This window comes from Cygnus olor, chromosome 13 (genome assembly GCF_009769625.2).
Source record: "Cygnus olor isolate bCygOlo1 chromosome 13, bCygOlo1.pri.v2, whole genome shotgun sequence".
NCBI lineage: Eukaryota > Metazoa > Chordata > Aves > Anseriformes > Anatidae > Cygnus > Cygnus olor.
In genome coordinates this window covers 15861453-15883758 of record NC_049181.1, presented here as the reverse complement: position 1 = coordinate 15883758, position 22306 = coordinate 15861453, and the positions used below count along the sequence as shown (strand labels likewise).

Here is a 22306-nt window from a genome sequence, read left to right as displayed (position 1 = left end):
GAAAGGCAGAGAAGTTTCTGCTATAAGTGCTGCCATTTGAGAGTTATACAGGGTTTTCTGAGGTTAAGAGTGTTTTGACTAACTTATCAGATAGGCTGGAAAGCTATAGGATGCAATTGCAACAGACAGAACTCCAGGGACTACCTGCAGAATGTGAATTAAGCTCAACCTTTAGAACCAACTCACACTGACACAGAGTTAGTAGCAACACTGTTTACTGGGATGTGGAAAACTGCTTGCAGTAATGGAGCAGAATCAACACCAAAGATGAAACATTAACAATATCTTGGTATATTTTCACACCCAAGAAATGCAACAAACAAAAAACAATGAAGTTGGAGAAAAGTCACATTGCAACCAGTTGCTTACAACTGAATGGGAGAAAAAAAAAATCGCAGTTACAGGTCAGTCAATGTCAGAATCCGCAGAAACTCCTGTTGATCCACTTCCCCATCTCCATCCGCATCTGCTTCATCAATCATCTCCTGTGGGATAACAAAGATTTGGGAGACCAGATTAGGTGGGATCTGAGAGGGTGGAGGCCACTAAAGCCTGGTGTTTGCCACTGATGTTACCAGAGGAGGTCTCAGGCAAGGCTTCACATTAGTGTAATGCACGACAGACATCGTGCCCCTTGCAAGGCAACACAGCACAGTTCCCCAACCAGTAAGACATTCCCCTCCCTCCCTGAGTAAGAGGAATATATTTGTAATTCACAAACCTTCAGCTCCTCATCTGTGATGTCTTCTCCAACCTCAGTAGCCACCAGCTTGAGTTTCTCAAAGGAGATCTTGCCAGTGCCATCATAGTCAAACAGCTTGAAACCTTTCAGGATCTCCTTTTCTGAATACGGCTCTGCCTTATCAAGGAAATGAAAATGTCATCATGCAAGCATGACATCTTACAGCTCTACAATCCCCAGTCAGACACTTTACACAGCAAACATTTAGAATCAAATCCAAGACATCATTTTGAGGAAAAAAGGGTGATAGAAGAGGGTTATTTATCCCTGCTGTTTCACCTTTGCTTTGTTTTTTTTTTTTCCCTGGTGTTATTGTGCATTAAAGGAAAAGTTCCAAGAAAAATTGTCAGAACAGCATGGAGATTTGGCCTGGAATATCCCGACAAAGCTTTGTCAGGAAGAGAGGGATTAGCAATGCTACTGGAAGAGGAAGCAGCTGCCAAGAAAGACCCAATGGCTACAGCTAGATTTTATTTAAAAAGAAAGCCAGGCTACGCTGGCTCTGACTGCCCTTAGTCACCTCACACACAGACACTACATACAGAAGCCTGCAGTTAGGTGTGAGCTTTGACCAAACTCCAAAGCATTACTAGGGGGAAAATGTGGATCTTCACTTAGCTCTTAGCCCAAGCATACACACCCTGGCAACTATGATAGCATGGACACAGGAATGGCAACGCCTGCTGTGCCCCAGCCACCTCCCCAGGCACCCCACAAAGCCTTGCAATGAAAACACAAAGATGAGAGAGGCAGAACCAGGCACACTGGTGCTCTTTGAGAACAGCCTCTACATGCAGACAGGCATTGGAGGATACAGAGGGGTCTGAGCCACAGGCATCCCAGGTGTGTGACGCAGTCTAAGGAACGTGAAGCAAAAAGCTGGTATCGAACAGCAGCTCGGAGGACACTCCACAAGGAGGAGGTGCTGGCAACATCAGTGGGCACTGAGGAATGATTTCTCTACAGATGGCAAAATTTTCGTGTACATCCAAGGTGTGGCATTTGCTCCCTGCTGTCTTGATTTTAAGAAGATCGAGAACTATGTGACTATAAACACAGATGGAAATTCCACGTGCAGAGGTTTAAGGAAGGGAAAATGGGGGCTGCACCAATTCATGTTACGCTCGTCTCTGCTATGGTTTGAACATTAACAGCAGGACTCCTTCCTGGAGGTTTCTGGGTCCTTCGGTTCTGCAGGGAAAACCCCTGGCACTGTGTGTGTCAGCGCACTCAAGGCTGGGGAGGAGCTGTCTGCTGAAATGCAGCCGTCTCTACCTGAAGTGGACTTTCTGCGCCCTCTACAGTTCGCAGAAAAAGGCAGGAGGGGTAAAGACAACTCACCCTGGGGCAGGTATCTAAAGCAGTTCAGCTGAAACTCCTGATTCTCCCCTGCTGGGAACCAGAGTTACCCAATCTACTGTGAGTACCTGCATTGTAAAGTTAGGCAAGAGGAATTTCAGTCTTTTCGACCAGCTGGGCTCACACACCATTTTCTGAGCCATCACCTGCAGAAATGACTCAAAATTTATCTTCCCTGACCCTTCCTCATCAACTTGAGAGATAATTCTCTTCATCTCCTCTTTCCTCAGTTCACAGCCCAGGGCCCTCACGGTTATCTGTCAAAAGAGAAAACAGACCCATGTCTGTACAAATCAAACAGAAACAAAGAGGGAAAGATGTCTGAAACGAGCAGGTACATGCAAATTGAGGGGAAAAAACAAAACAAAACAAAACTTTTTGCCATATTGGAAATCATATGCAAAGATAACCGTACAAACAGCTTGTCATTGTGCAGACATCAGAGCAGAGCTCCCCCGGGTCTTCTGACTTTGCAGTGAACCTGGGCTCATGGCAACAGGCTACACACATTCATGCGGCTATCCTTGATAACTTACCAAATTAAGAAGTTTCAAAAACCCCCAGACCAGTTCCAGATGCTCACTTTTGCCCTTATACTGCAATTTATTAACCCAAAGACATATTTATCAAGCCAAACAGATAAAGGAGTTGCTTAAATCAGACTACTGAAAATAACCCTCCTTGGAATGTGAAGGTTATCTCAACTCTTACAGATCCAGCTTGTGACTTTTCAAGGCACAGTCTCTGATAGCAATTCCTGCTTGCTACATGAACACCCTCCACCACTTCCATCAGCTCCTTTTTGCTCCCCTCCCACTAAGCACTGCATTCCCCTCCACCCCAACAGTGCCAGGAAATTGATATATACTCACTTACATATGAGTATATATATTTTTTTATATTGTGGTTATTTTTAACCTGGAACACTTTTCCTATGCAATTCCCTCTCTGGTTCCACAGTTTGCTCTGACAACTGTGCATAGCGCAGACACAGCAACAAAAAGAAGTGGGCAGGATCTGTGCTAACTAACCCAGCTCTCAGCACCTCTGTGCAGACACGAGCTGGGTCAACTCCCTTCTCCGTATGAGGAGGAAGGAGCTGCGCGCAAGATACGTGAGGGGCAGAGCAGGAGAGGGGCGTACAGAACACAGAGCAAGCTATTCATCCACTGTTGTGTCCCTAGAGAACAGTGTTCTGTAGCTGTCTAATGTCAGTACTACGAGGTCGTGGAAAATAAGCAGGGAAGAGCTGCAGGCGAGGGCCAAGGAAAAGGAAGGCTTCGGTCCCTCCTAAGAATACCTGGCTAAAGTGTTGGCATAACACTTACTTCACTGCAGGCTGCGTGACAAACCCGAGCTCCAGCAGCAAAGTCTGAGAGCACAGTAAGCGGTCCAAAAGCAATAGGTGGCAAACACTAATTTCTCTGTAACAGCTCCACAACAGGTGGAGCTTGTAAATGATTAGCCCTATTTGCAACATTTCTGTTTATCGCCTGTCATTTTTGTTTGACTACTGTAATTCAAGTTCCAAGTGCAAGCTCAGTCACAAAGCAAGCGTGTCCTTCCTCCCAGCCAGAGGGGACCCAGGCTGCCGATCCGGGTTGCTCAGACTGCAAACACATCCCTGAGAGCAGCAGACCGAACGCCCTTCAGCTACACAAGACATTTGGCATCCCTTGTAAGGGCTGTTGGAGGGCAGGGGGTGTTGGGATGTTAAGAGACCTTTCCTTGCGTGTCCAATAGCAAATTGATGTTCCTCCCTGACTTGGTGGGGAAGGGAAGAAAGACAGGATCAGGCACACACAAACCCTCACTGGTTTGGACTGAGTTCAGTCAGCAACTGACAGGCTCTGCATCCTGCTATGAACTCCCGCTGCAGGCACAGTATGACCACAGTAACGATCACTTTCCCTTTGTGGTATGGGTTATAAGGCTCGGGGCAGAGGCACCGCGGGGAGGAGCCGCCAGCCTTCCCTGCCCGTGCCCCGTCTCCCCCAGCCCCTTGCCTTCAGGCCCCTGACGTCCATCTGCCCCGAGCCGTCCGCATCGAACAAGTCGAAGGCCTCCCGCAGCTGCAGCCGCTGCTGGTCGCTGAGGGGGAACGCGGGGCCTGAGGCAGCCCCGCTCCCTGCCGCTGCCTCCCCGGGCGCCATGGAGGGACCCCCGGCCCCCTGAGGCGCTTCTGAGGGAGGCCCCCGCCCGGCGCCATGGCAACCGCGCTTCTCAGCTGTGGGGCGCAGGACCGGCGCTCCTCGGTTTTCGAGATTTGTTTCAAACGCTCACCCTGTGCCCCAGGTTTACTCCCACAAACACCCAAACGGGCGCTCCTTGGTTCTCATGATTTGTTTGAAACGCTCACCCCCTTCCCGAGGTTTGCTTCTACAAACACACAAAATCCTCTCATGGTTGTCAGCAACTAAATTGGTCTGAAATCCCCATTAGTGTCCTGTGCATAAAATTCAGTTGTAGCGAGGCCTTCAAAACACCACTGCCCCTACCCTGCCTGGAGAGCTGAAGCTTTGGGGCAAGGCAAGCGCAAACGCTGACAGAAAATGACCCACATCTGCTTTTTTGGAGGAGAAGCATTAGAGCGCAACCATCAGAGCTGAATTGTATATTGAGCTGCAGCTGTTAGGTAAAATAAATGAGTTTAAGGTGAGGAGGCAGGTTTCTGCCTTCAGGATTTAACAAAACCATAAATTGTTGCAGCAGCAACAGAAGGTCACTGAGAGATTGAGGTAGATTGGATAAAGGACTAGAAAATGCACAGAAAGCAGCATCAGCCTTGCTGATAAACTGACCTCGGCTGATAAATTAAATTATCAGAGCTTTTGATGTCCCATTTATCATTCATGTTTTCATGTGTATGTCTTATTCTTCACCACACGGGGGACATGAGACAGCAAGAATCCCGTCCCTTTCTCCAGTATAAACCATTTTTTTTTAACAACAGATAAAGGCAAAAAGGAAACCGACACGATATAAGCCAAATTCAATTATCATTTATTTTCATGCTGAGTTCAGCCTTCGATTTTTTTTCCCCCCCCACATTTATGAACTGTGGAGGTAAGCTGAATGTTCAGCACTTGGAAAAGGGCAGATGCTGACTGAAAAGCAAAGGAATAAATTGGATTTTGAGTCAGAAAGATGTTCACATTTCTACAGAGGAAGAATCCATCCTTCCCTTGTCTGAGAGTGAGGACGAAGGGCACCAGAGAAATTACTGGTATCTTTAACAAACAGAAGTAGCAGAAGGGCATGGGAGCTTGTTTTCTTCCAACACAAGGCAGGAGCCATCCTTTAATTATGCTCTTACCTTAAATGCCACTTCAAAGACAGAACAGAGTGTAGTTTGTCTCTGTAGACAAGTGTTTAGTAACTAGGGCCCTTCTGAAGACTTAGAAGTTGAAACTCTTTGAGTACCTTTAAGAATCATTTTGTTATTTGCCCATACATCAGAGTGAATGTTGTACCAGCGAAGTTGTGTCTTTGTATATTTCTTTCCACAACTCTGACGGCTTAAAATAAGACACTTTATTTTAAGGAAAATCTTATATTTGCAGCCACTGAATATTCCTGTAAACATACAGATCATCAGCATTGGTAACATTCCTCTTTTGCAAAAAGATTTTTTTAAATATGTGAACTGAATAGCAGTAAGTTAAGTTGCAGCAGTCTATTTACTTACTTTTTCAGTTTAAAGGGCATTCTAAAAAAGGGGGAGGGAATAATCACCATAAAACAAAGTAAAAAAAAAGTCGATCCCCATAAATGTGTTATATAAAGAGCTTACTGTAACTGGGCCTAAACCAAGGCATTAAACCAGAAACTTCAACTGCTGCTAAATACAGCTTTACACTTTCTGGTTTCGAGTCTTCTCTGTACCTAATAAATCATTTGACACGTGGTTTTAGTCAGATAAGGAACTGAATACTATCACTGAAAAATGTGATTTGTGTATCAAAAATGAACAGTGTAAACATCTTAGGAGCACAAACAAGCAACTACATTGCGACATGTAAACAGATTAGCAGTTGGTAACTGTTCACAAATAGAAGTTTAAGACCATCCACTTACAAGAAAGTATTGACCCAACTTTTTTGGTCTCTCAAAAGAAATAAAAGGCTGGAAAAAAAAAAAAAAATGAGGCACCTACCAAACACATACACACATGTGCAAAAATAAATAAAATTCAGTTTCAGTAAAGGCTGGTCTTCTTCATGATCCTCAAGAATTCTTGCTCGTTCACTTCCCCATCCCCATCTCTATCAGCTTCATCAATCATTTCCTGAAATATATTTGTATTCTGAAATTAGATGCAGATTAGAGTAGGATGACAATTATTAGGTTAATTCAGAATTAGAGCCACTCTTAGTAAATAGTATTGGAAAGGACAGTGTTAGTTCAATGTCAGACCTCACATGCTACAAAATATTTTTTAAACTAGATAACAATATGTTTTTACACAAATTTATATTTATATATAAATGTGTATAGAGTTATGCTGTATTAGAGGAGCGATGCTGGAAGAAACCAAATGCTCAGAGCAGAGTTGTTCCTTTTATACCACCTCAACTCCATAAAAGTGGAATTCTACTGACACAGTGACAGTTACTGTGAAACAATTTAAGGAACCACATGTGCTTAATCCATCTTTGGCCTCAGAAACTATTTCCCAATCCCAAATTGATAGAAGCTTTTCCATTTCTTTCAAGAAAGAAACAGCTTAGATTACCCATGATAGCTTAAAAGTAAGGATCCCACGGGATGCTAGGACAGCACCTAAAACTGAAAGACTGCTGCCTTTACCTAAAAACTTACTGACCCCTAAATGGCTTCCTTCCCCACTGAGACAGTCCCATTCCCTATTCTCACTAGCTCTGGTGCTTAGCAGGCCAGAGAGATGCTTGAGCATCTTCCAAACAGGAGAACTAGACTATGACCATTCACCTAAATTTTAAATTAATGCAAACATGAAACAAAGTAATACACAAACATTCTCTGACTGCCTTCATATTCAACAGACAAAACATAATCTGGACCTTTAAATCTTACACAAAGGCTGCCAGCGAGTGTTTGTGTATTATATGGTTTCATACACCAGGTACAAACCTGCAGCTCTTCATCTGTGAGATTTTCGCCCAGCTCTTTGGCTACACGTTTGAGGTTTTTGAAAGATATTTTGCCAGTTTCATCATCATCAAAGAGTTTGAAAGCTTTGAGAATCTCCTCTTTGGAATCTTTTTCAGCCTTAGAGAAGGAACCATAAGTTTAAAGAAAAAAAGCACTGTTTACGTCATACATAATACCCAAAATAAAGACGGCAGTTATAAAATACAAGCGTTAGAAAGACTGAGAAACTCTCTTAAGAGTAAGTTTAAAGAAGCCCAGCAGTACACATTCAAAAGCTGAAGGTAGATAGAGACAGCAGGGCTTCAGGGAGTTTTTTTCTCTATCTAGCCAGCTGTCCTTGGGATTTCAGTATCAGGATAAACCTCTGTTAAATATTTGTTTTTACTCAATGTTTTCTAGGATTTTTAAAAGCAGAGGTTTCATCTGTAAATATCTGTCATCCGCGTAATGCGTTAATACTCCGGACAGCTTTCTGCAGGCCAGAAAATCTTGGTTTCGCAATTTTTCGTTTTTGACACACACACAAAACTGACTGTTAAAGAAACCTTAATGACATCTTTCTTTCAACCTTACCTTAAAAATGAGACAGAGCATTTTCTGTCTTGCCATTGTAAGTTTTACATATGTTATTGCTAAGATTAAGGGAGTACTTTCATCTTTCACTAAAACCAAAAGGAGATGAAAGGGACTCAACCATTTTCTGAATTGCTTCAACTTTGATTTCTAACATTTACAAACCATTTTCTGCGTCATCACTGCCAAGAAGTCATTGAAACTGATTTTTCCGGTTCCTTCCTTATCGATATCTGATATCATTTTCTTGATCTCTTCTTTTTTAGGTTCAAACCCTAGTGCTCTCATGGCCACCTGTAAGGACAAAAGAAGTTACAAATCAGTCAAAACTATAAGCAAAACCCCAGGAAACAAAAAATTAACCTTTATACCACACTATATTAAAACATTCATTTGGTGTCTCAAAGGAACAGTCTTCAAGCAAATTTTATTTTATTTTATTTATTTATTTATTTATTTTTACAGGCAAAGGTGCACCAAGATGCAGAAAACAGGCAGGCAAACAGTCATATTCAGGAGTCACTCCTTCAATTAATTCCAAGATTTCCTAAACACTTTCTAACCACCATATCCACCACCCCCAGGTCACAACTGACAAGAACGTGGATAAAAGTCTTGGGAGAAAAGATTTCTCTCAGCAAGTCTGGATTCTTTTACAAAGACTTAGCATACCCGTTTTGGTATATACTGTTTTAATTCCTACAGTGGGCATTCAGAGAATGAAAGGGTCCCACTTTCATCAATATATTGAAGGAAAAAACCACAAACTCATGTAGTGACATGGACCCTGCGACTGTGATGTAGCGCTGTGGATAGCGATTTCCGGTGCTGCTGAAGACTAGAATATTATTCCTTTCCTGTCAAGGGAATCGCTACTGATACTCTCTTTGCAATGAGAAACATGACACAGAATAAAAGCAATAAAAAAGCTCACATCAGACTCTTGTAAGCAGGATGGCTAAGTGTAAGACTTAGAAATATCTTGAAAAAAGGAACATGCTTCCAGGCAAGTGACTCCATGAAAGAAGTTTCTATCATACTTGCAGCTCTACTGAGCTCTTAACGAACTTTAACCTGACAGCACAAAGATAGAAATTCTTAAGCTTACAGACCACAGGAAAATTAAAATAGTTTTTTTTTTTCATTTTAGTGACCAGGACTTATCTTAATGAATGTTAAAGAAAACACAATTCAGACACTTTGCACGACTGCAGAAAACAATCCTATGAGCAGCACACCAAAGATGCCTTCACTTGCACAGGCATGTGCACGCCTACAAGTTTGCTTCTTCCTCCTTTTATAAAGGGACAAGCGTCAACTTTGAAATCATTTCTCCTCCTCCCAGTGGTCTGTAGCAATATGGGCATCCAGCTGGCAAAGAGAAAGGGCCAACTCTGAAAGCAGAAGAACCCCTCATTTATTGATTACTGTTCTTCCCAAAGGACAGGGGTGGAGAGAGACTGACATTTTTCAGCGATAAATAAAACCGAGAAAATATGTAACATTAGCGCACTGCTTATCTTGGGCAATCTAAATCACAAAACATACAATTCTTGAGAGCACATAAAAGGGGGGAAAACCTTACATTTTTAATATGTACAAACCTTTTGGCTATTTTACTAGCAGAGAAGGAGGTGGTGCAGCAAATACAGAACTGTCAGTGTGTTTTGGTCATAGAGACAGCGGGAAAGAGTTATAGCTCATTAGCAACGTGCCTATTGACAGGGAAACGTTACACTGGAGAAAAAACAGAGCCTCTGTCCTGTTTAGTGTCCCTTAGGCGTTTGTGCCGCCGTTAACTCCCAGCCCATGCGGGGCCGCGCTGTCAGCGGCCAGGTTTACCTTCAGCTCCTTGACGTCTATGTTCCCAGCGCCGTCCGCATCGAAGAGGTCGAAGGCCTCGCGGACCTCCTGCCTCTGCTCCTCCGTCAGCTCCAGCTTGGGGCTCGCCTTCTTGCGCTGGGCCGCGGCTGCCAGCGGCGGCTTCTTAAAGCCAGAGGCCTTGGCGCAGCGACACGAGAGCAGAGCGGCGTCAGGGAGGCTCCGCTCCGCTCCGCTCCGCGCCTCTCGCGCCTCGGTCGCGCCTCGGTCGCGCCTCGGTCGCGCCTCGGTCGCCCCCCGGCCCCGGCCCCGGCCCCGCTCACCATCCCGGCGGCCGCTGCCTCCGGGCGGCTCTAGGCCTGACAGGCCTTCTGTCCAATGCCGCCCCTTCCCATTGGCTAGCGCCGCCACGCCGCTGCTATGGTAACCGCCGCCGCCATTGGTAGAGAGCCGAGCGCGGGAAGGGCTTGGTTTATGGCTATTGGCTAATACGTGGTTGGGGGCGGGTCCAAGAGGGAGCAGAGAGGGGAGGAGCCTCGGCTCCTTCCGTTAAGGCGATTGGCTAGAGTGGGGAGGGCGGGACCAATCAGCGAGGGGCCGTCGGCTGGCGCGATGCTCGGCCCAGGGCGTGCGCGAGGGGAGGGGGTGAGAGGCGGAGGGTGGGCGGGGCCTGAGGGGAGCGCCGGCGGTGATTGGTTGGGCGAAGGCAGGGGGCGGGGCCGGGCCGGCGCTGAGGGGAGAGCGGAGGTGAGGGGCTCGGAGGTGAGGGGGGAGAGGGGGCTTTGGGGTGGGGGCGGGTTAGGGTAGGGGAGGGGGCCTTTAGGATAAGGAAGGGGGGGCCTTTAGGGTGAGGGGGGGGGCCTTAGGGTGAGGGGTGGGGGGCTTAGGGTGAGGGCTTTAGGATAGGCAAGGGGTCCTTAGGATAGGGGAGGGGTCTTCAGGATGGGGCCGTCAGGATAGGGGAGGGATCCTTAGGATGGGGGCGCTTCAGGGTTGGGGGTGATTCAGGATGTGGGGGGGGAACTGGAGCCGGGGCAGGTCCGAGTGCTGTTTTGGGGGGCGGTGAGGCCGTGTTAAGGGGGCTGTGGGGGTAGGGGAGGGAGCAGCAGGAGGGCAGGTGGCCTCGTGTCTGTTTGTCAAAGCCAGCTGGGTGTTCCTGGCCAGACAGGCACCAATCCAGCTTTTTTTTTTTCTTGTTGCCTCAAAAGGGCTTCTCAGAAAGTAAAAAAGACCAGTAAGCGGCAGCTTTGGGGGCGAGTCAGTTGAACATACCTGTTGTCTTGTGTGGTACATGCTCACTGGTGTGATACTGTGGTCATTTTACAGCAGCCCTGGTGTAGCTGTGCCTGGGTCGCATCCAGCTGCGTTGGCACCTGTGTTTGTGAGGTGAGATGGGTCAGGGAGCGCTCCTCATGGAAACCAGCCCAGGTGGAACGTAATTAATTTGAGACTCACCACACATTCATCCACCTTGGTGCATGGATGGTAGGAGGCAGTGGGAACGACTGACTGGGAATCAGGAGACTCAAATTGGCCTCTAAAGCAACAGTTGTTGTGCTGGTCAATTAAAGTGGCTGTGAGACCATCAGAAATCTTTGCACGCAGCTTGCTTTTCTCATGGAAGCAGATCTAAATAGGCATATTGTCATTTTCTGCCTTTCAGTTATACTTCAGTATACGTAGGACCACAGCTGAGATGGGATTTATGTTCTCTATTAGTGTAACAATTTTAATGAAACTTGTGCCATCAACAGCCTGTGGTGTGAAAACCTGGAAAATCTCAACGCTGTCTTCCCTCTCCGCTGACAGCACCAGTGAGCGCTGGCATTTCTTCCTCACCGTGTCTGCTGTTTTGGAACAGGCGGGTGTGGTGCTTCAGTTCTGTTTTGTTATTCCTAGCACCCTCGGGCGGCCCTGTTTTTGAAGAGATGACTGCCAAAACAACAGAATTGCCTTTGTGTTTTTGGAGTATAGATGCTCAGATACTCAGGAAGTTCATGAAGCTAATGCTAACCAAAATAAAGTGGTGCCAAAACAAAATGGTGCCTTTGTTATCAGAGATGTTTTATTAGAATTGTGCCTTTGAGGAAGCTATTTGATGTCCCTGTTAGTCTTGTGCTGCTTAGCATGTTCGTCTGGTCTGGGAGAATTAGTTCACTGATGTTTTTCATGTTTCTGCTTTGCACCTCGATTTTCAATTGTAATTTGCATTTTCAGTGGCTTTACACCTCGATTTTTGTAACTAGAAATCTGTTTTAAAAAGTTGTTAGTGTTAACGGCATGCTTAAGTAATATGAGTATTTTATTGTGAATAAAACATATTTTTTTTTTCTTTAGGAACTAGGTTGATACCAAGTCATCAGAGAAATGGCCACACGCCTCAGATCGGTGAGTAGAGGGCTTCAACTTTGCTGCACGAAGATTTGTCTGATGGAAACATGTTTTCATAGATCCGTATTCTCTAACCGTGCTTGGAAGAAATGAGGCTGTTCCTGTGTTGATGCCTGCTCCCAAAGATATTGCTGCTGGAAAAGGGGCATCTTTGCTACCATTCCAACTCCAGAGAGACCCGATGATGCTCCAGCCCTGAGGAATACCAGGGGCTTTGTCAGTGCTGCTGAATCAATTGATCTGGAGATCTGCTTACACCAGGATCGTTCCTGTGTGCCTTAAAACATTATTCCATGCTGGCATGCAAATAAGGGCCCAGCTGGGCTCTCTGAGATCTGCTAGACCGTAGTAACTTCTTTCTGGCATTATTGTATTGAATGTAGGAAGTTTTAATATGGAAAGAATAACGCTTTGCTTAGCCTAGAAAGTTATCTGGCCATTTATCTTGGGAGTACAGCTTGCTAAGCTGATCTGGTGTGTTACCTGTGCTTGTTTATTGTAGAGAAGTTTCTGCTTTCCGGTCTATTTTCTCTTTTTTTTTTTCTGGCTTCTGTAAGTAAATGTCAGATATTTAGGAAACAAACAAAAATGTAGCATAACGTTAGAGAGCATGAACAGGCTGTTTTAGCTGCACAGCACTGGATAGACAGTAATTCCTCTCCCAAAGTTGATGTAATCCCGCCTAGCCTGCGTTTCTGCCGGCCTTTTAGAAAAAGGCCAACTTGTCCAGGAGCAGTACCGTGAGCTGCAGTTACACTGATTCTGGACACTGGGTTGGTTCAGTTAGTATTTTCCAAAGAGGTGTGTGTGCTTTCGGTTATAAACATGCGCTAAAGGTTATTTAAATAAATCTTTCAGTCAGTGATTAGAATATTGACCTTTACTTGGGTGAGTGGGGAAACTGTCATACAGAAAAACCTGGGCTGCATCAACTGCAGTGGGAGAAAGTGATGCTGTCACTTTCAGTCAGACAGAGGGCGTCCTTCTGCCGCTGTTTAAAACTTCGGCTCAGCGCTGTGTGCAGTTGTGGTGTTTGCATCTTATGAAGAACGTGCTGGAATGAGACAGGGTACAGACAAAGGGCGATAAAAATACCAATGAACTGGAGCGACTGCCTGCTGAGGAGAAGCTAAAAAGGCTCAACCCCTTTGTGGGGAAAGAAGACTGCAGAGGGGGCGGATGTGACCGAACTTACAAAATCGGGAAGCTAATGAGTAAAGCAAATGTAGACCTGTTGTAGGGGGGAGATACAAGGAGAACAAACTGCAGAGAGTCCTTGGACTATCGTATTTTTTCTATACTGTCTGTTCTGCAACCATCAGAAGCAGAATCCAGGACCAGATAGGCCATTGGTCCATCCCAGAAGAACTTTAATTCATTTATTTAATGCTTTTAATCAGGCTGGACTTTGCACGCACTATTCCAAGTAGCTGGCTATGCCCTGCTGGAGTTGCTGAGTTGCACTGAACTTTTCTCGTTTCTGCTGTGGATAACTGATGCTTTGCAGTTGAATCTTTGTTTAGGGATGTAGCCCTTGGAAATTACCAAACAATTGTTGTCTTTGTGCGGTTTCACGGGGTTAAAATTCCCTGCAGCTCAATAGAATAACTGCAGAGGTGGGTTTTTGTGTAGCAACAATAAGGAGCAAATGTATTTCCAGCCAGGACAGAGCAGTCTTTGTACAAAAACTTCCTCCGACTCATTGCTTGCACGTTCTTTGTTGGCAGTGAGGTTTCCACACTCATTGCAGTTAGACCGGTGACCAAACCAGAATCTGTTAATTAGCGACTCTAGCCATTGAATTATAAAGCATTTAAAAAAGAAATGAAAAACTAATGACTGATTAAATAGGATAAGCTTTGCCTTTACCTGATTGCTTTCTTGGCTTGGAGGAGCCTAAGTCTCATGTGCTGTGAAAATGGCTTTGTCCTTGCTAGCTGTGATGGGTTTTGTATTTTGGGTTATCTGTGCCTTGTGGCTGTAGTGAGCTCCGTCTGGTTTATATCAGGGCAGAGTTTGTCAGAGCTGGTCCTCTTCTTCTTCCCTCCTAGGCGAGCCACTTGGTTACGTGACAGAGTCCTGCCAAAATAGGAACCAGCACGCAAGCTGTGTGGACCACTGGCATGCCTGAACTTCAGGTTACTGCGGTGGCACAGACGTATTGGAAAGTGATATCTGAGTTTAGATTCCCCCAGTCAAATCGACTACTGACTTGAACAATCAGAGCTGTGCAAAATTCCAGCCCGTTAAGATCTTAGGAAGTTCAATCCCGGTTTAGTTGCACTGTTTGTTGGTGCGTGTCTGCTTTCTTGTAACACTCGTTGTCTCACTGTCTTTGCAGGCTGGTAAAAAGTGTACAGTGATCGGCGGCTGCGGATTCTTAGGCCAGCACATGGTGGAGAAGCTCCTGGACAAGGGTTACTTGGTCAACGTGTTTGATATCGAGAAGAGATTTGAGAATGACAGAGTGCAGTTTTTCCTGGGAGACCTTTGCGACAAAGAGGTACAGACTAGCAACAGTAACCTGCGTAGATGGGAAGGATGTCTGTATAAACTAATGTCCAGGCAAACAGCTAAGCGGGCCGTGTTTGAAGCGCTTAAATGCCTGAAAGTTTTGTACAGGCTGTAAAAGGATGCATAGGTACGCTCTCCTGCCTTTCCCGTTGAAGTCAGAGGCCTAAACAGTTTTCTGGGGAAGTGTCATCTGGAACACTTAAAGAAATAGTTGGTGACTGCTTGAAACTGAAGGGAACAGAACTTGTTTCTGATTTGTGATTTGCATTACTGTTAGCTCAGCTGTGGAGTCTAATTACAGTCACTGTTGGTAATTAGCTAGGAGAGCAGCTACGTGCAACCTCAGCTGCATGAGCACCGCAGGATGCATTATTCCTCACAGTTAAGACACACTAAGACCTCTTGCCTTGACGAGGTTATGCATGTGAACCCTGGCAAAAGCATTTGTATGCAATGTGAAGAGATGTTTCCCTACCAGTATAAGTTATCGCGTCTCAGAGCTTTATGACAGTCGTCTCCAAGGCAGACAATGCCATGGGATGCTGTGAAACTGCTGCGTGTGGAGTTCTCTAACTCCTCTCCCCAGGTAATTTTGAGTCTCATATCTGCAGTGGAGACTCTTGCAAGTAGTTATGTCGAGATAGCCTCCAGCTCTCAGAAAATTCCCAAGTTCTTCTCTGGGGGGGAAAAAACAAGAGCTAATGTAGTGCTCTTTTGCCTAACAAGGAGAGGACACTGAAGACCCTAGAGGCTAATCCTATTCTAGCTGCTTACCTTTATGGAGGGAACGTGACTTGAAATTTAGCAGTTTAGTTTTCATGAGATTAAGACCCATGCTTTATTTCCTGAGTAATCCCTGTTGCTGCTGTTTCATTGCTGTCTTGCACAACGTGTCTTCTTGTAGGCCTTGCTCCCAGCTTTACAAGGCGCTTCAGTGGCATTTCATTGTGCGTCGCCAGCACCTTCAAGTGACAACAGGGAACTGTTTTATAAGGTGAATTTTATGGGAACCAAAACAGTCATTGAAGCCTGCAAAGAAGCTGGAGTGCAGGTAAGGATGGAAGAGCTTGTGGAGTACATAAGATGTGAATGTGAATTGGTGACTTCTGAACTATGGACTGGTTTGAGTCTGGTAAAAAAAGGCTTTTTTTCCTCTCAGTGTAGTGATTTTATTCGCTCTTACCAAATTGTCAAGCACAACGCCTGTGAAGATCCCTTACTCGTTCTGGGCAGAGATGTGATACTTCCAAGATACCTTGCACATTGTCCATGTACAAATACAGACCTGGCAATGTTTAGAATTAAATGCTATATAGGACTCCCAGCCCACAGGTACTTGTTGTTGTTATTTTGCCTCCCCCTTTCCCAGTCGTAAGCTTTTGTAGGAAACGGGCCGTGCAGTGTTTACCTTCAGGCTTAGTCTAGCTTCTGTCAGAGCAAGAAGCAAGTTTTGTTAGAACTTGTTGGATCCAGCTATCTTTTAAAAAGTAGATCTTATTTACAACCACGTTTCCGATTGCCCAAGTGATCGCTGGCTTCCTGTTTTGAATCCATGAGGGCATATTTTTTTATCCAACAAAAATATCCAGGATAAGAATTCTTTTTTGTTGTAATCTGGCATGGTACTGTTATCATAAAGATAAGCAAAGATATCTTAAACATTCGTTGCATGTTAAGTGCTAAAATGTGCTAAGCCTAGTGGGTGCTCCAGTTTCCTTGGAGATGTTTTCACATTGACTGGTTGTCCTGGAAATTTGTTGTCCTTAAGGTAGCAATAAATTATATTAGAAAACTCCCACTCTCTTAATTAACTCTTACCTGCAGTTTCAGGTCATCTTCTGTTAACCCATGTTATTCCAGACACAGTTTATTCTCTGTAGAAACAGTCAACTAAACATTATTATTGTCTTTACTTAGTCTTTGTAAATAATGACCCTTTCTTCTGAGGCTTTAAAAAGCTGTTTTCTTTCTCATCCATTGCAGAAACTGGTGTTAACTAGCAGTGCCAGTGTTGTTTTTGAGGGCACAGACATAAAAAATGGAACAGAAGACCTCCCTTATGCGAAAAAACCTATTGACTATTACACAGAGACAAAAATCCTACAGGAAAAGGTATTTGTCACAAAATGGGTAACACTTTTTTCCATGCTTAAAAATGCCCTTCTAAAAGTAGGGCGTGCCCTGGGGGACATCAACAAACTTCAAGACTGAGCAGATCTCTATTCTCCAGAATCTTTGTTTCTCTAAAAAGAAGCCTTTTATTTGTAGTTGTGGAGAAAGTCTGTGCAAATTGATGCACATTTAGCAACGTTGGCCAGAGTTTTCAGGTAGAACTGGAACAGGAAAATTCCCTTGTTTTAGGCAGAACCTCTTGACTTCTGTGTTCTTTTCAGCATGGAGACTAGGGAGCTGTGGAAATGTGTTCGTTTATTCTGTTAAGAGAAGTGTGGCAGGTGGCCGCTGCTTGCATCTTTCACAGCTCACCCACATCCTTTTACCTGAGCGTGCTGATGGGATGGTGCAGGGGATGCTTTCCTAGCAGCCCTGTAGAGTCCAAATTCTTAAGCAGTCAATTCTGTCTTCCTTGGCTGGCTAAGCTCTAAGCAATGTATTCATTTAATAAAAGTGAATAAATAAAGCTGTGACAAATTACCTGGAAAGCTGAGTGAAGTAGGGTGTTATATTGGGAGGGAGGGGAGCTATTTCTGGAGAAAGAATAAAAGAACTGACGGAGACGTGTAACAAGTCCCTTTCTTAACTGATCCAGCTCTGCTTTGAGATAAGCTGAGGGAGACTTTTTTGCTTTCTCTGCTCCCATTGGAAGGCTTTCCTTCCACGTTTACCTGATTTGCAGCCTGAAGGTACTAGTGGTAGTGGGCATGTGTTTCAGCTGGGGTTGTGAAGAAGGTACTGGGGAAGGAGATGATGAGGTGGGGATTTGAACCAAGTTAAGGAGCATGACAACCAAAAAATGTGTTGTAAACTAATGTTGTTGGCCATATACTGAAAATTTTCTTCTTAGTGTTTAAAAATTTCCCCTTACATCTTAATGTCCGCTGCTCTGAAATTCTACAGATCACCAGTATCTGTTCTGTTTCAGGTTGTTAATGCTGCAGTATTTGTGGTCTCAACATGGTATGGCAGTGTTTTAAATCAAAGCAAACAAATGTATCTTCAAGGGTTTTTTTCAATGGTTTGCATTTCAGTTGTGGAAAGAACTTACGCTTTTTATACAAGAAGAATTTAGATTTGCTTCCAGATGGAAGCTGTGTCCTGTAACGTATAGTATTAGCCTTGAAGAATTTTTCTTATGTTCTTTGAAAAGAGCTCAGTGTAAAAACATCTGTTCATTCACAAGCATAACCACTTCACTGCAAAGGGGACTAGCAGAGTGGAAGCTTGTGAGCAACAATCAAGTCAATGTGCTTGTAATTATATCTATTTTGGGTGAAGCAGTGAAAGTATTCAGTGTTTGTTTGCATGTGGTGTTCTTGAGTCTTTACTAGAAAAGACAGCAGATTTTTTTTATTAAAAAATAAAAAATCAGTTGAACATGTTTAGAAACTCCCAGTAGAATTAAAACTTCTTCAAAGGTGCCTTGTTAAATCTGCTTTGCACATGGTGTTCCCAGGAAAAAGGGACCACACCCCTTCTGAACGTGGTCAAGGAAGCCCATGATGGAAGTCTTCCATTAAATGATGAGAGATTGAGTTGCTCAGTTTCCTTCTTTTTGACTCCCCCACATCCTACAGCTCCTCTGGTCTCTGTGGTGTTAAATGGCAAAGAGCTCACTGTCAATCCACGTAGTGTTCACTAATGAAAACAGATTTGTTTCTTTTTCTCATTAAAGAGAAGAAGAAGAGAAAAGGGAAAGGATTATCTGGTAGGATGGATAGTAATTCTTCCACTGATGTCTTCCCAAAGAGATGAGGGAATGCTTCCTTGCTCTAGTGCTGCGGTTGGGGTATGTTACTAAGCCATATTTTTCTTCCTAACCTCTCTCTCTGTTTTTTGTCTTTTTTTTTTTCTTCCTCCCCTTACAGGAAGTACTGAGTGCAAATGACCCTGACAACAATTTCTTCACTGTTGCTATTCGCCCCCACGGGATATTTGGTCCTAGAGACCCTCAGCTGGTTCCCATCCTCGTCCAAGCAGCTAAGAGTGGCAAAATGAAGTTCATAATCGGGTGAGCAAGGCTTAGTCACTTTATAGCTTGTTAAACCTGAAACTCTTTTGGAAGGGGATGATGCTAAATCAGGAGTGGTGATGTGGCTTTCAGTGATCTTCTGATGTAAGAATAGGATAATTCATGGTAATATTAAGTCTGTCGGGATCCTTGTCCTGAGGTGTTCAGCATCGAAGAAGAAGGCAGGATTTAACCTTCTGCACTGGCAGTCTCTTCTTGGGAACTGCAATGTAATTCTGGAGGGGGGAGAAGTTTCTCTAACTTTTTGCTTGTAATCCAGTAGTCTTCTTTCATAGCCCGTTTGTTAGAGACTCACACACTCAGATGAGTAAGCATTCTTCATGCAAAAAGCATATCGGTAGGGAAAGCAGACATAACTTGAGCTGGCTTTTCACAGTCTAAAGAGTTCATTTTTTAATCAAAGAACTCAGATAACTTGCTGTTAACTAATGTACACTACTGGTATTTGAGGGTCTTGCAATTAAAAAGTGTGTTTGACAGTGTTTTAATACTCATGCCAATAAGATCAAAGATGTTTGCATTGTTATTAAGTCTCGCAGTTTCCAGTGGACCACTGAAATGTTAGAGCAAGAAATAGTTCAAGCTGCTACTAAGAAATCTTTTTAACTTTTATTATGATCTTGAAAATAAATGCGCTCTTTAATTTATAATAGGTTTTTATTGCATGCAGGAAGCTATTGTGTGTGTACCTGTGTGAATGAATACGTGCTTAGGGTAGGAGAAAGAAAGGGACTAGGGTTGGGTTTATATGGTTCTTATTCTTCCTTATGGGTCGCTTCTAGATTGATCTCCCAGGTAGGTTTGCTGCTCACAGATCAGAATAAACTCAAGCTTTCTACTTTGTGTAAGTCTTTGCTTTCTAGCTCAAACACGCTTTCCTCGTTTAGGTTTTCCTGCTGCTATAAAGACCTGCTTATCCCTATCAAGAAAGCAAATAGCCATTTATCTGTGAAAGTTGAAAACGAAAATTATTAATTCCCAGAACGCTGGATGGCAGCAATGTTTTTATGGCCAAATGAGTGCGCTGATGGTTTTGTAGCAAACAATTTGTGTGATTTAGATGGACTCTTGAAAGTGGCATGCAGCTCTATCTTTGGTATCTGTGTGGAAATAGATTTAACACAGTGGGCTGAATCTGTTTCAGCTGGGACTGAAGTTGGCTTATTGAGTAAGTTAAAATTTCATAAGCCAAGAAATTCATAATTGAAAGCTTGTCCTTAAGTGACTTTCTGTGTGCTGGTTGCCACTGTGTTCCTATCTGTTCTGCTTCTGTGGATCACTGGTGGTCCTGAGACCTGTAGGATCTCAGTGGGTTTAAATAGGGTACTGTTACAGGAATATAAACTGTCTGAGGGTCTTCTCAAGAGCTGAGACAGTAACGGCTTTTCTTCTGTCTCAAGATAAGATGCGGTGACTTCATATCTCTATCAGAGTAACAAACAGCCTGAAGTTATGGCACAACACAGGGAGAAGAGGATTCTCAAATAGTGTTATGTGAAATATCCTTCCTTTTGCCACAAGCAGATTTTTTGCCCAGATTACCTTTGGACATAACTCTTTCCTTTCATCTGTGCAGGGATGGAAAGAACTTGGTAGACTTCACTTATGTGGAAAACGTGGTCCATGGACATATCCTAGCTGCTGAGCACCTTCAGAAGGACTCTCCCTTGTGTGGGAAGGTAAGGAGGGAACCGGGAAGGGGCGTGGGTGTCCCCTAGCTCGACTTCATCTGCCTGCCTTGCTTGGTTACGTGTTTTGGCTCTGTAGTTCATGTTGATGTGTCTGTACTGAAAAATCCATCTCAGACGAGTGGAGCTAGCTCACACAAACGGGTCATTTTTTCCTGTCTGTGGTTATAACGAGTCGTTGCCCATCTGACGACCGTTCTGTGCAACAATGTGGGGCAAAATGCATGCGAATACTTTTAACTTCATTCTGTAAAACACCTTGTGGAAGGAAGTCCGGGCAGAATTGTGGGTAGCTGAAATGAGTGCATAAGAAAACAGTTATGTAGCTCTTACAATAGAGCTCTGAGCAGCAGAATTTCTTTACAGACTTCCATGGCACCACCATGCTCTGGGCATGCTTTTATATGTTTTCACTGTGTTGTGTCATTCAGTTTGACCAGTGATGAGAGAACTAACCTGTCAGAAGTAGCTGGCTGTCTTAGTAAAGGGGATAACTGCTTTTCAGGTGGAGGAGGTTGGTGGAAGGTAGTTTCTCATGGAAACGCCTTTGCAGTCAAGTCAGAGGTGTCAGTCTCCTGGGCGTGAACATGAGATGAGCTGGGCCATCAAAGAGACAAATGTGTGAAAGGCATGATTTTCATCTGGCTTTTTGTCTTCTCTTTCAGGCATTTCATATCACAAATGATGAACCAATTCCCTTCTGGGCATTCATGTCCCGTATCTTGACTGGCTTGAACTACGATGCACCCAAGTACTATATTCCCTATGGGCTGGCATATTACTTGGCCCTGTTCTTGGCTCTAGTGCTGTGGCTGCTCAGTCCACTGGTCACCATCAAGCCCACTTTTACCCCTATGCGGGTAGCACTAGCTGGGACCTTTCACTACTACAGCTGTGAACGGGCCAAACGAGACATGGGCTACAAGCCAGTGGTGAGCTTGGACGAAGCGATAGACAGGACTCTCCAGAGCTACCCCCACCTACGCCGGGCTAAGGCCTGAGAAGTCCTGGATGGATTTTATTTCTACCAGAATTTCCTAATTGCTTTGAGATCTTAACATGAACACTGAAGCAAATCTCACTAATTTTCTGGAACAGGGAGTTTTCCCAAAGTCCCTCCTCCTCCTCACCATTATCAAGACAGACTTCTCTGGGTTGAAAAACACTTCACGTAGTAGCTGTGCTAACAGTTCTTTCCTTTGATGTGACTTGTTGTTCTGAAACAGCTGCTGAACTCTGTGGACTATGAATAAACACCCTGCTGTGCCCTTTTCAGTCCCAGCCCCGCACATCAGCATTCCTTTGTCTTCTCTCTCCACCCTTGTCCTCTGTTTTGTTGCTCTGGTGATAACAGCCTCCTCTTCTCATAGCTGCAGATCAGTTGATGAAATACTGCTCACAACTGATTTCTCTCTGGGGTTTGGCTTTTTCTATAAAAAAGCAATGAAAAAGAGGCCTTCATCAAGGAGGAGTTCTGCCACCATTTTTTTTTTTTTAACTGTTGAAACTGACTTTATTGTTCTGGGACTGTTCTTGGATCTTCCTGTGGTTGGTGGGTTGATTTGGCCTCTTACAGAGTAATTGGAAGGAAATGTGAGAAAAGGCATGCCAGGCTCCTCCTTGTAAGGAAGCTTGTGCCTTTATTTCTGCAGGAGCTTAATTCTATTTAGAAATATATAAATAAAACAAGAAGAGATGACTTCCTAACTTTGTGTTCCATCTTTGAAGGGACAGATCCTATTCTGAGCAGCTCAGCATAAACAGGTTTTTAATCATTCCCTTTGTGGGGGGAGAAATCTTTGCTGTGGCTTGTTGTCAGCCAGCACATATTTTGCCGTAGCTCTCTTACTTCCCGTAGGAATTACATTGGTTTGGAAG

The 22306-nt window shown here is 44.2% G+C and overlaps 3 protein-coding genes across 9 annotated transcripts; 1 reads left to right on the top strand and 2 right to left on the bottom strand.

Moving 5' to 3' along the window:
• Nucleotides 1-204: 204 nt before the first annotated feature.
• Nucleotides 205-4292, bottom strand: LOC121077176 (caltractin-like). Its single transcript, XM_040572130.1, has 4 exons — nucleotides 4108-4292; nucleotides 2230-2358; nucleotides 722-859; nucleotides 205-485 (listed from the first exon to the last, which is right to left on the bottom strand). Exons 1-4 carry the CDS (start codon nucleotides 4252-4254, stop codon nucleotides 399-401), a joined length of 501 nt encoding a protein of 166 aa, XP_040428064.1. The 5' UTR covers nucleotides 4255-4292; the 3' UTR covers nucleotides 205-398.
• Nucleotides 4293-5086: 794 nt separating this feature from the next.
• Nucleotides 5087-10104, bottom strand: LOC121077175 (centrin-2). Its single transcript, XM_040572129.1, has 5 exons — nucleotides 9952-10104; nucleotides 9650-9808; nucleotides 7973-8101; nucleotides 7214-7351; nucleotides 5087-6389 (listed from the first exon to the last, which is right to left on the bottom strand). The coding sequence occupies exons 1-5, from the start codon at nucleotides 9952-9954 to the stop codon at nucleotides 6300-6302; spliced, it is 519 nt and encodes a 172-aa protein (XP_040428063.1). The 5' UTR covers nucleotides 9955-10104; the 3' UTR covers nucleotides 5087-6299.
• Nucleotides 10105-10336: 232 nt separating this feature from the next.
• On the top strand, nucleotides 10337-21709 carry NSDHL (NAD(P) dependent steroid dehydrogenase-like). 7 transcript variants are annotated; one of them, XM_040572124.1, is made up of 10 exons: nucleotides 10349-10375; nucleotides 10955-11014; nucleotides 11383-11489; nucleotides 11966-12016; nucleotides 14361-14522; nucleotides 15438-15584; nucleotides 16517-16645; nucleotides 18577-18719; nucleotides 20317-20419; nucleotides 21094-21709. In XM_040572124.1, the coding sequence occupies exons 4-10, from the start codon at nucleotides 11996-11998 to the stop codon at nucleotides 21427-21429; spliced, it is 1041 nt and encodes a 346-aa protein (XP_040428058.1). In that variant the 5' UTR covers nucleotides 10349-10375; nucleotides 10955-11014; nucleotides 11383-11489; nucleotides 11966-11995; the 3' UTR covers nucleotides 21430-21709. The 7 variants fall into 7 exon arrangements, with proteins under 7 accessions (XP_040428056.1, XP_040428058.1, XP_040428059.1 ...); XM_040572122.1 differs by lacking the exon at nucleotides 11383-11489 and having other exon boundaries at nucleotides 10337-10375; XM_040572123.1 differs by lacking the exon at nucleotides 11383-11489 and having other exon boundaries at nucleotides 10366-10390.
• The last annotated feature ends 597 nt before the right edge of the window (nucleotides 21710-22306 follow it).

What these genes read in the sequence shown, in the direction of transcription:
- LOC121077176 (XM_040572130.1), bottom strand. Translation starts at nt 4,254, where the DNA reads ATGGCGCCCGGGGAGGCAGCGGCAGGGAGCGGGGCTGCCTCAGGCCCC. An exon ending in TGGACGTCAGGGGCCTGAAG is followed by an intron (nt 2,359 to 4,107) that starts GCAAGGGGCTGG and finishes CTCTTTTGACAG; the next exon opens with ATAACCGTGAGGGCCCTGGG. An exon ending in AGGTGATGGCTCAGAAAATG is followed by an intron (nt 860 to 2,229) that starts GTGTGTGAGCCC and finishes TTCCTTGATAAG; the next exon opens with GCAGAGCCGTATTCAGAAAA.
- LOC121077175 (XM_040572129.1), bottom strand. An exon ending in TAGACGTCAAGGAGCTGAAG is followed by an intron (nt 8,102 to 9,649) that starts GTAAACCTGGCC and finishes TTGTCCTTACAG; the next exon opens with GTGGCCATGAGAGCACTAGG. An exon ending in TCACAGATGAAGAGCTGCAG is followed by an intron (nt 6,390 to 7,213) that starts GTTTGTACCTGG and finishes AATATATTTCAG; the next exon opens with GAAATGATTGATGAAGCTGA.
- NSDHL (XM_040572122.1), top strand. Translation starts at nt 11,996, where the DNA reads ATGGCCACACGCCTCAGATCG. An exon ending in AAAATGAAGTTCATAATCGG is followed by an intron (nt 18,720 to 20,316) that starts GTGAGCAAGGCT and finishes TCATCTGTGCAG; the next exon opens with GGATGGAAAGAACTTGGTAG. An exon ending in ACTCTCCCTTGTGTGGGAAG is followed by an intron (nt 20,420 to 21,093) that starts GTAAGGAGGGAA and finishes CTTCTCTTTCAG; the next exon opens with GCATTTCATATCACAAATGA.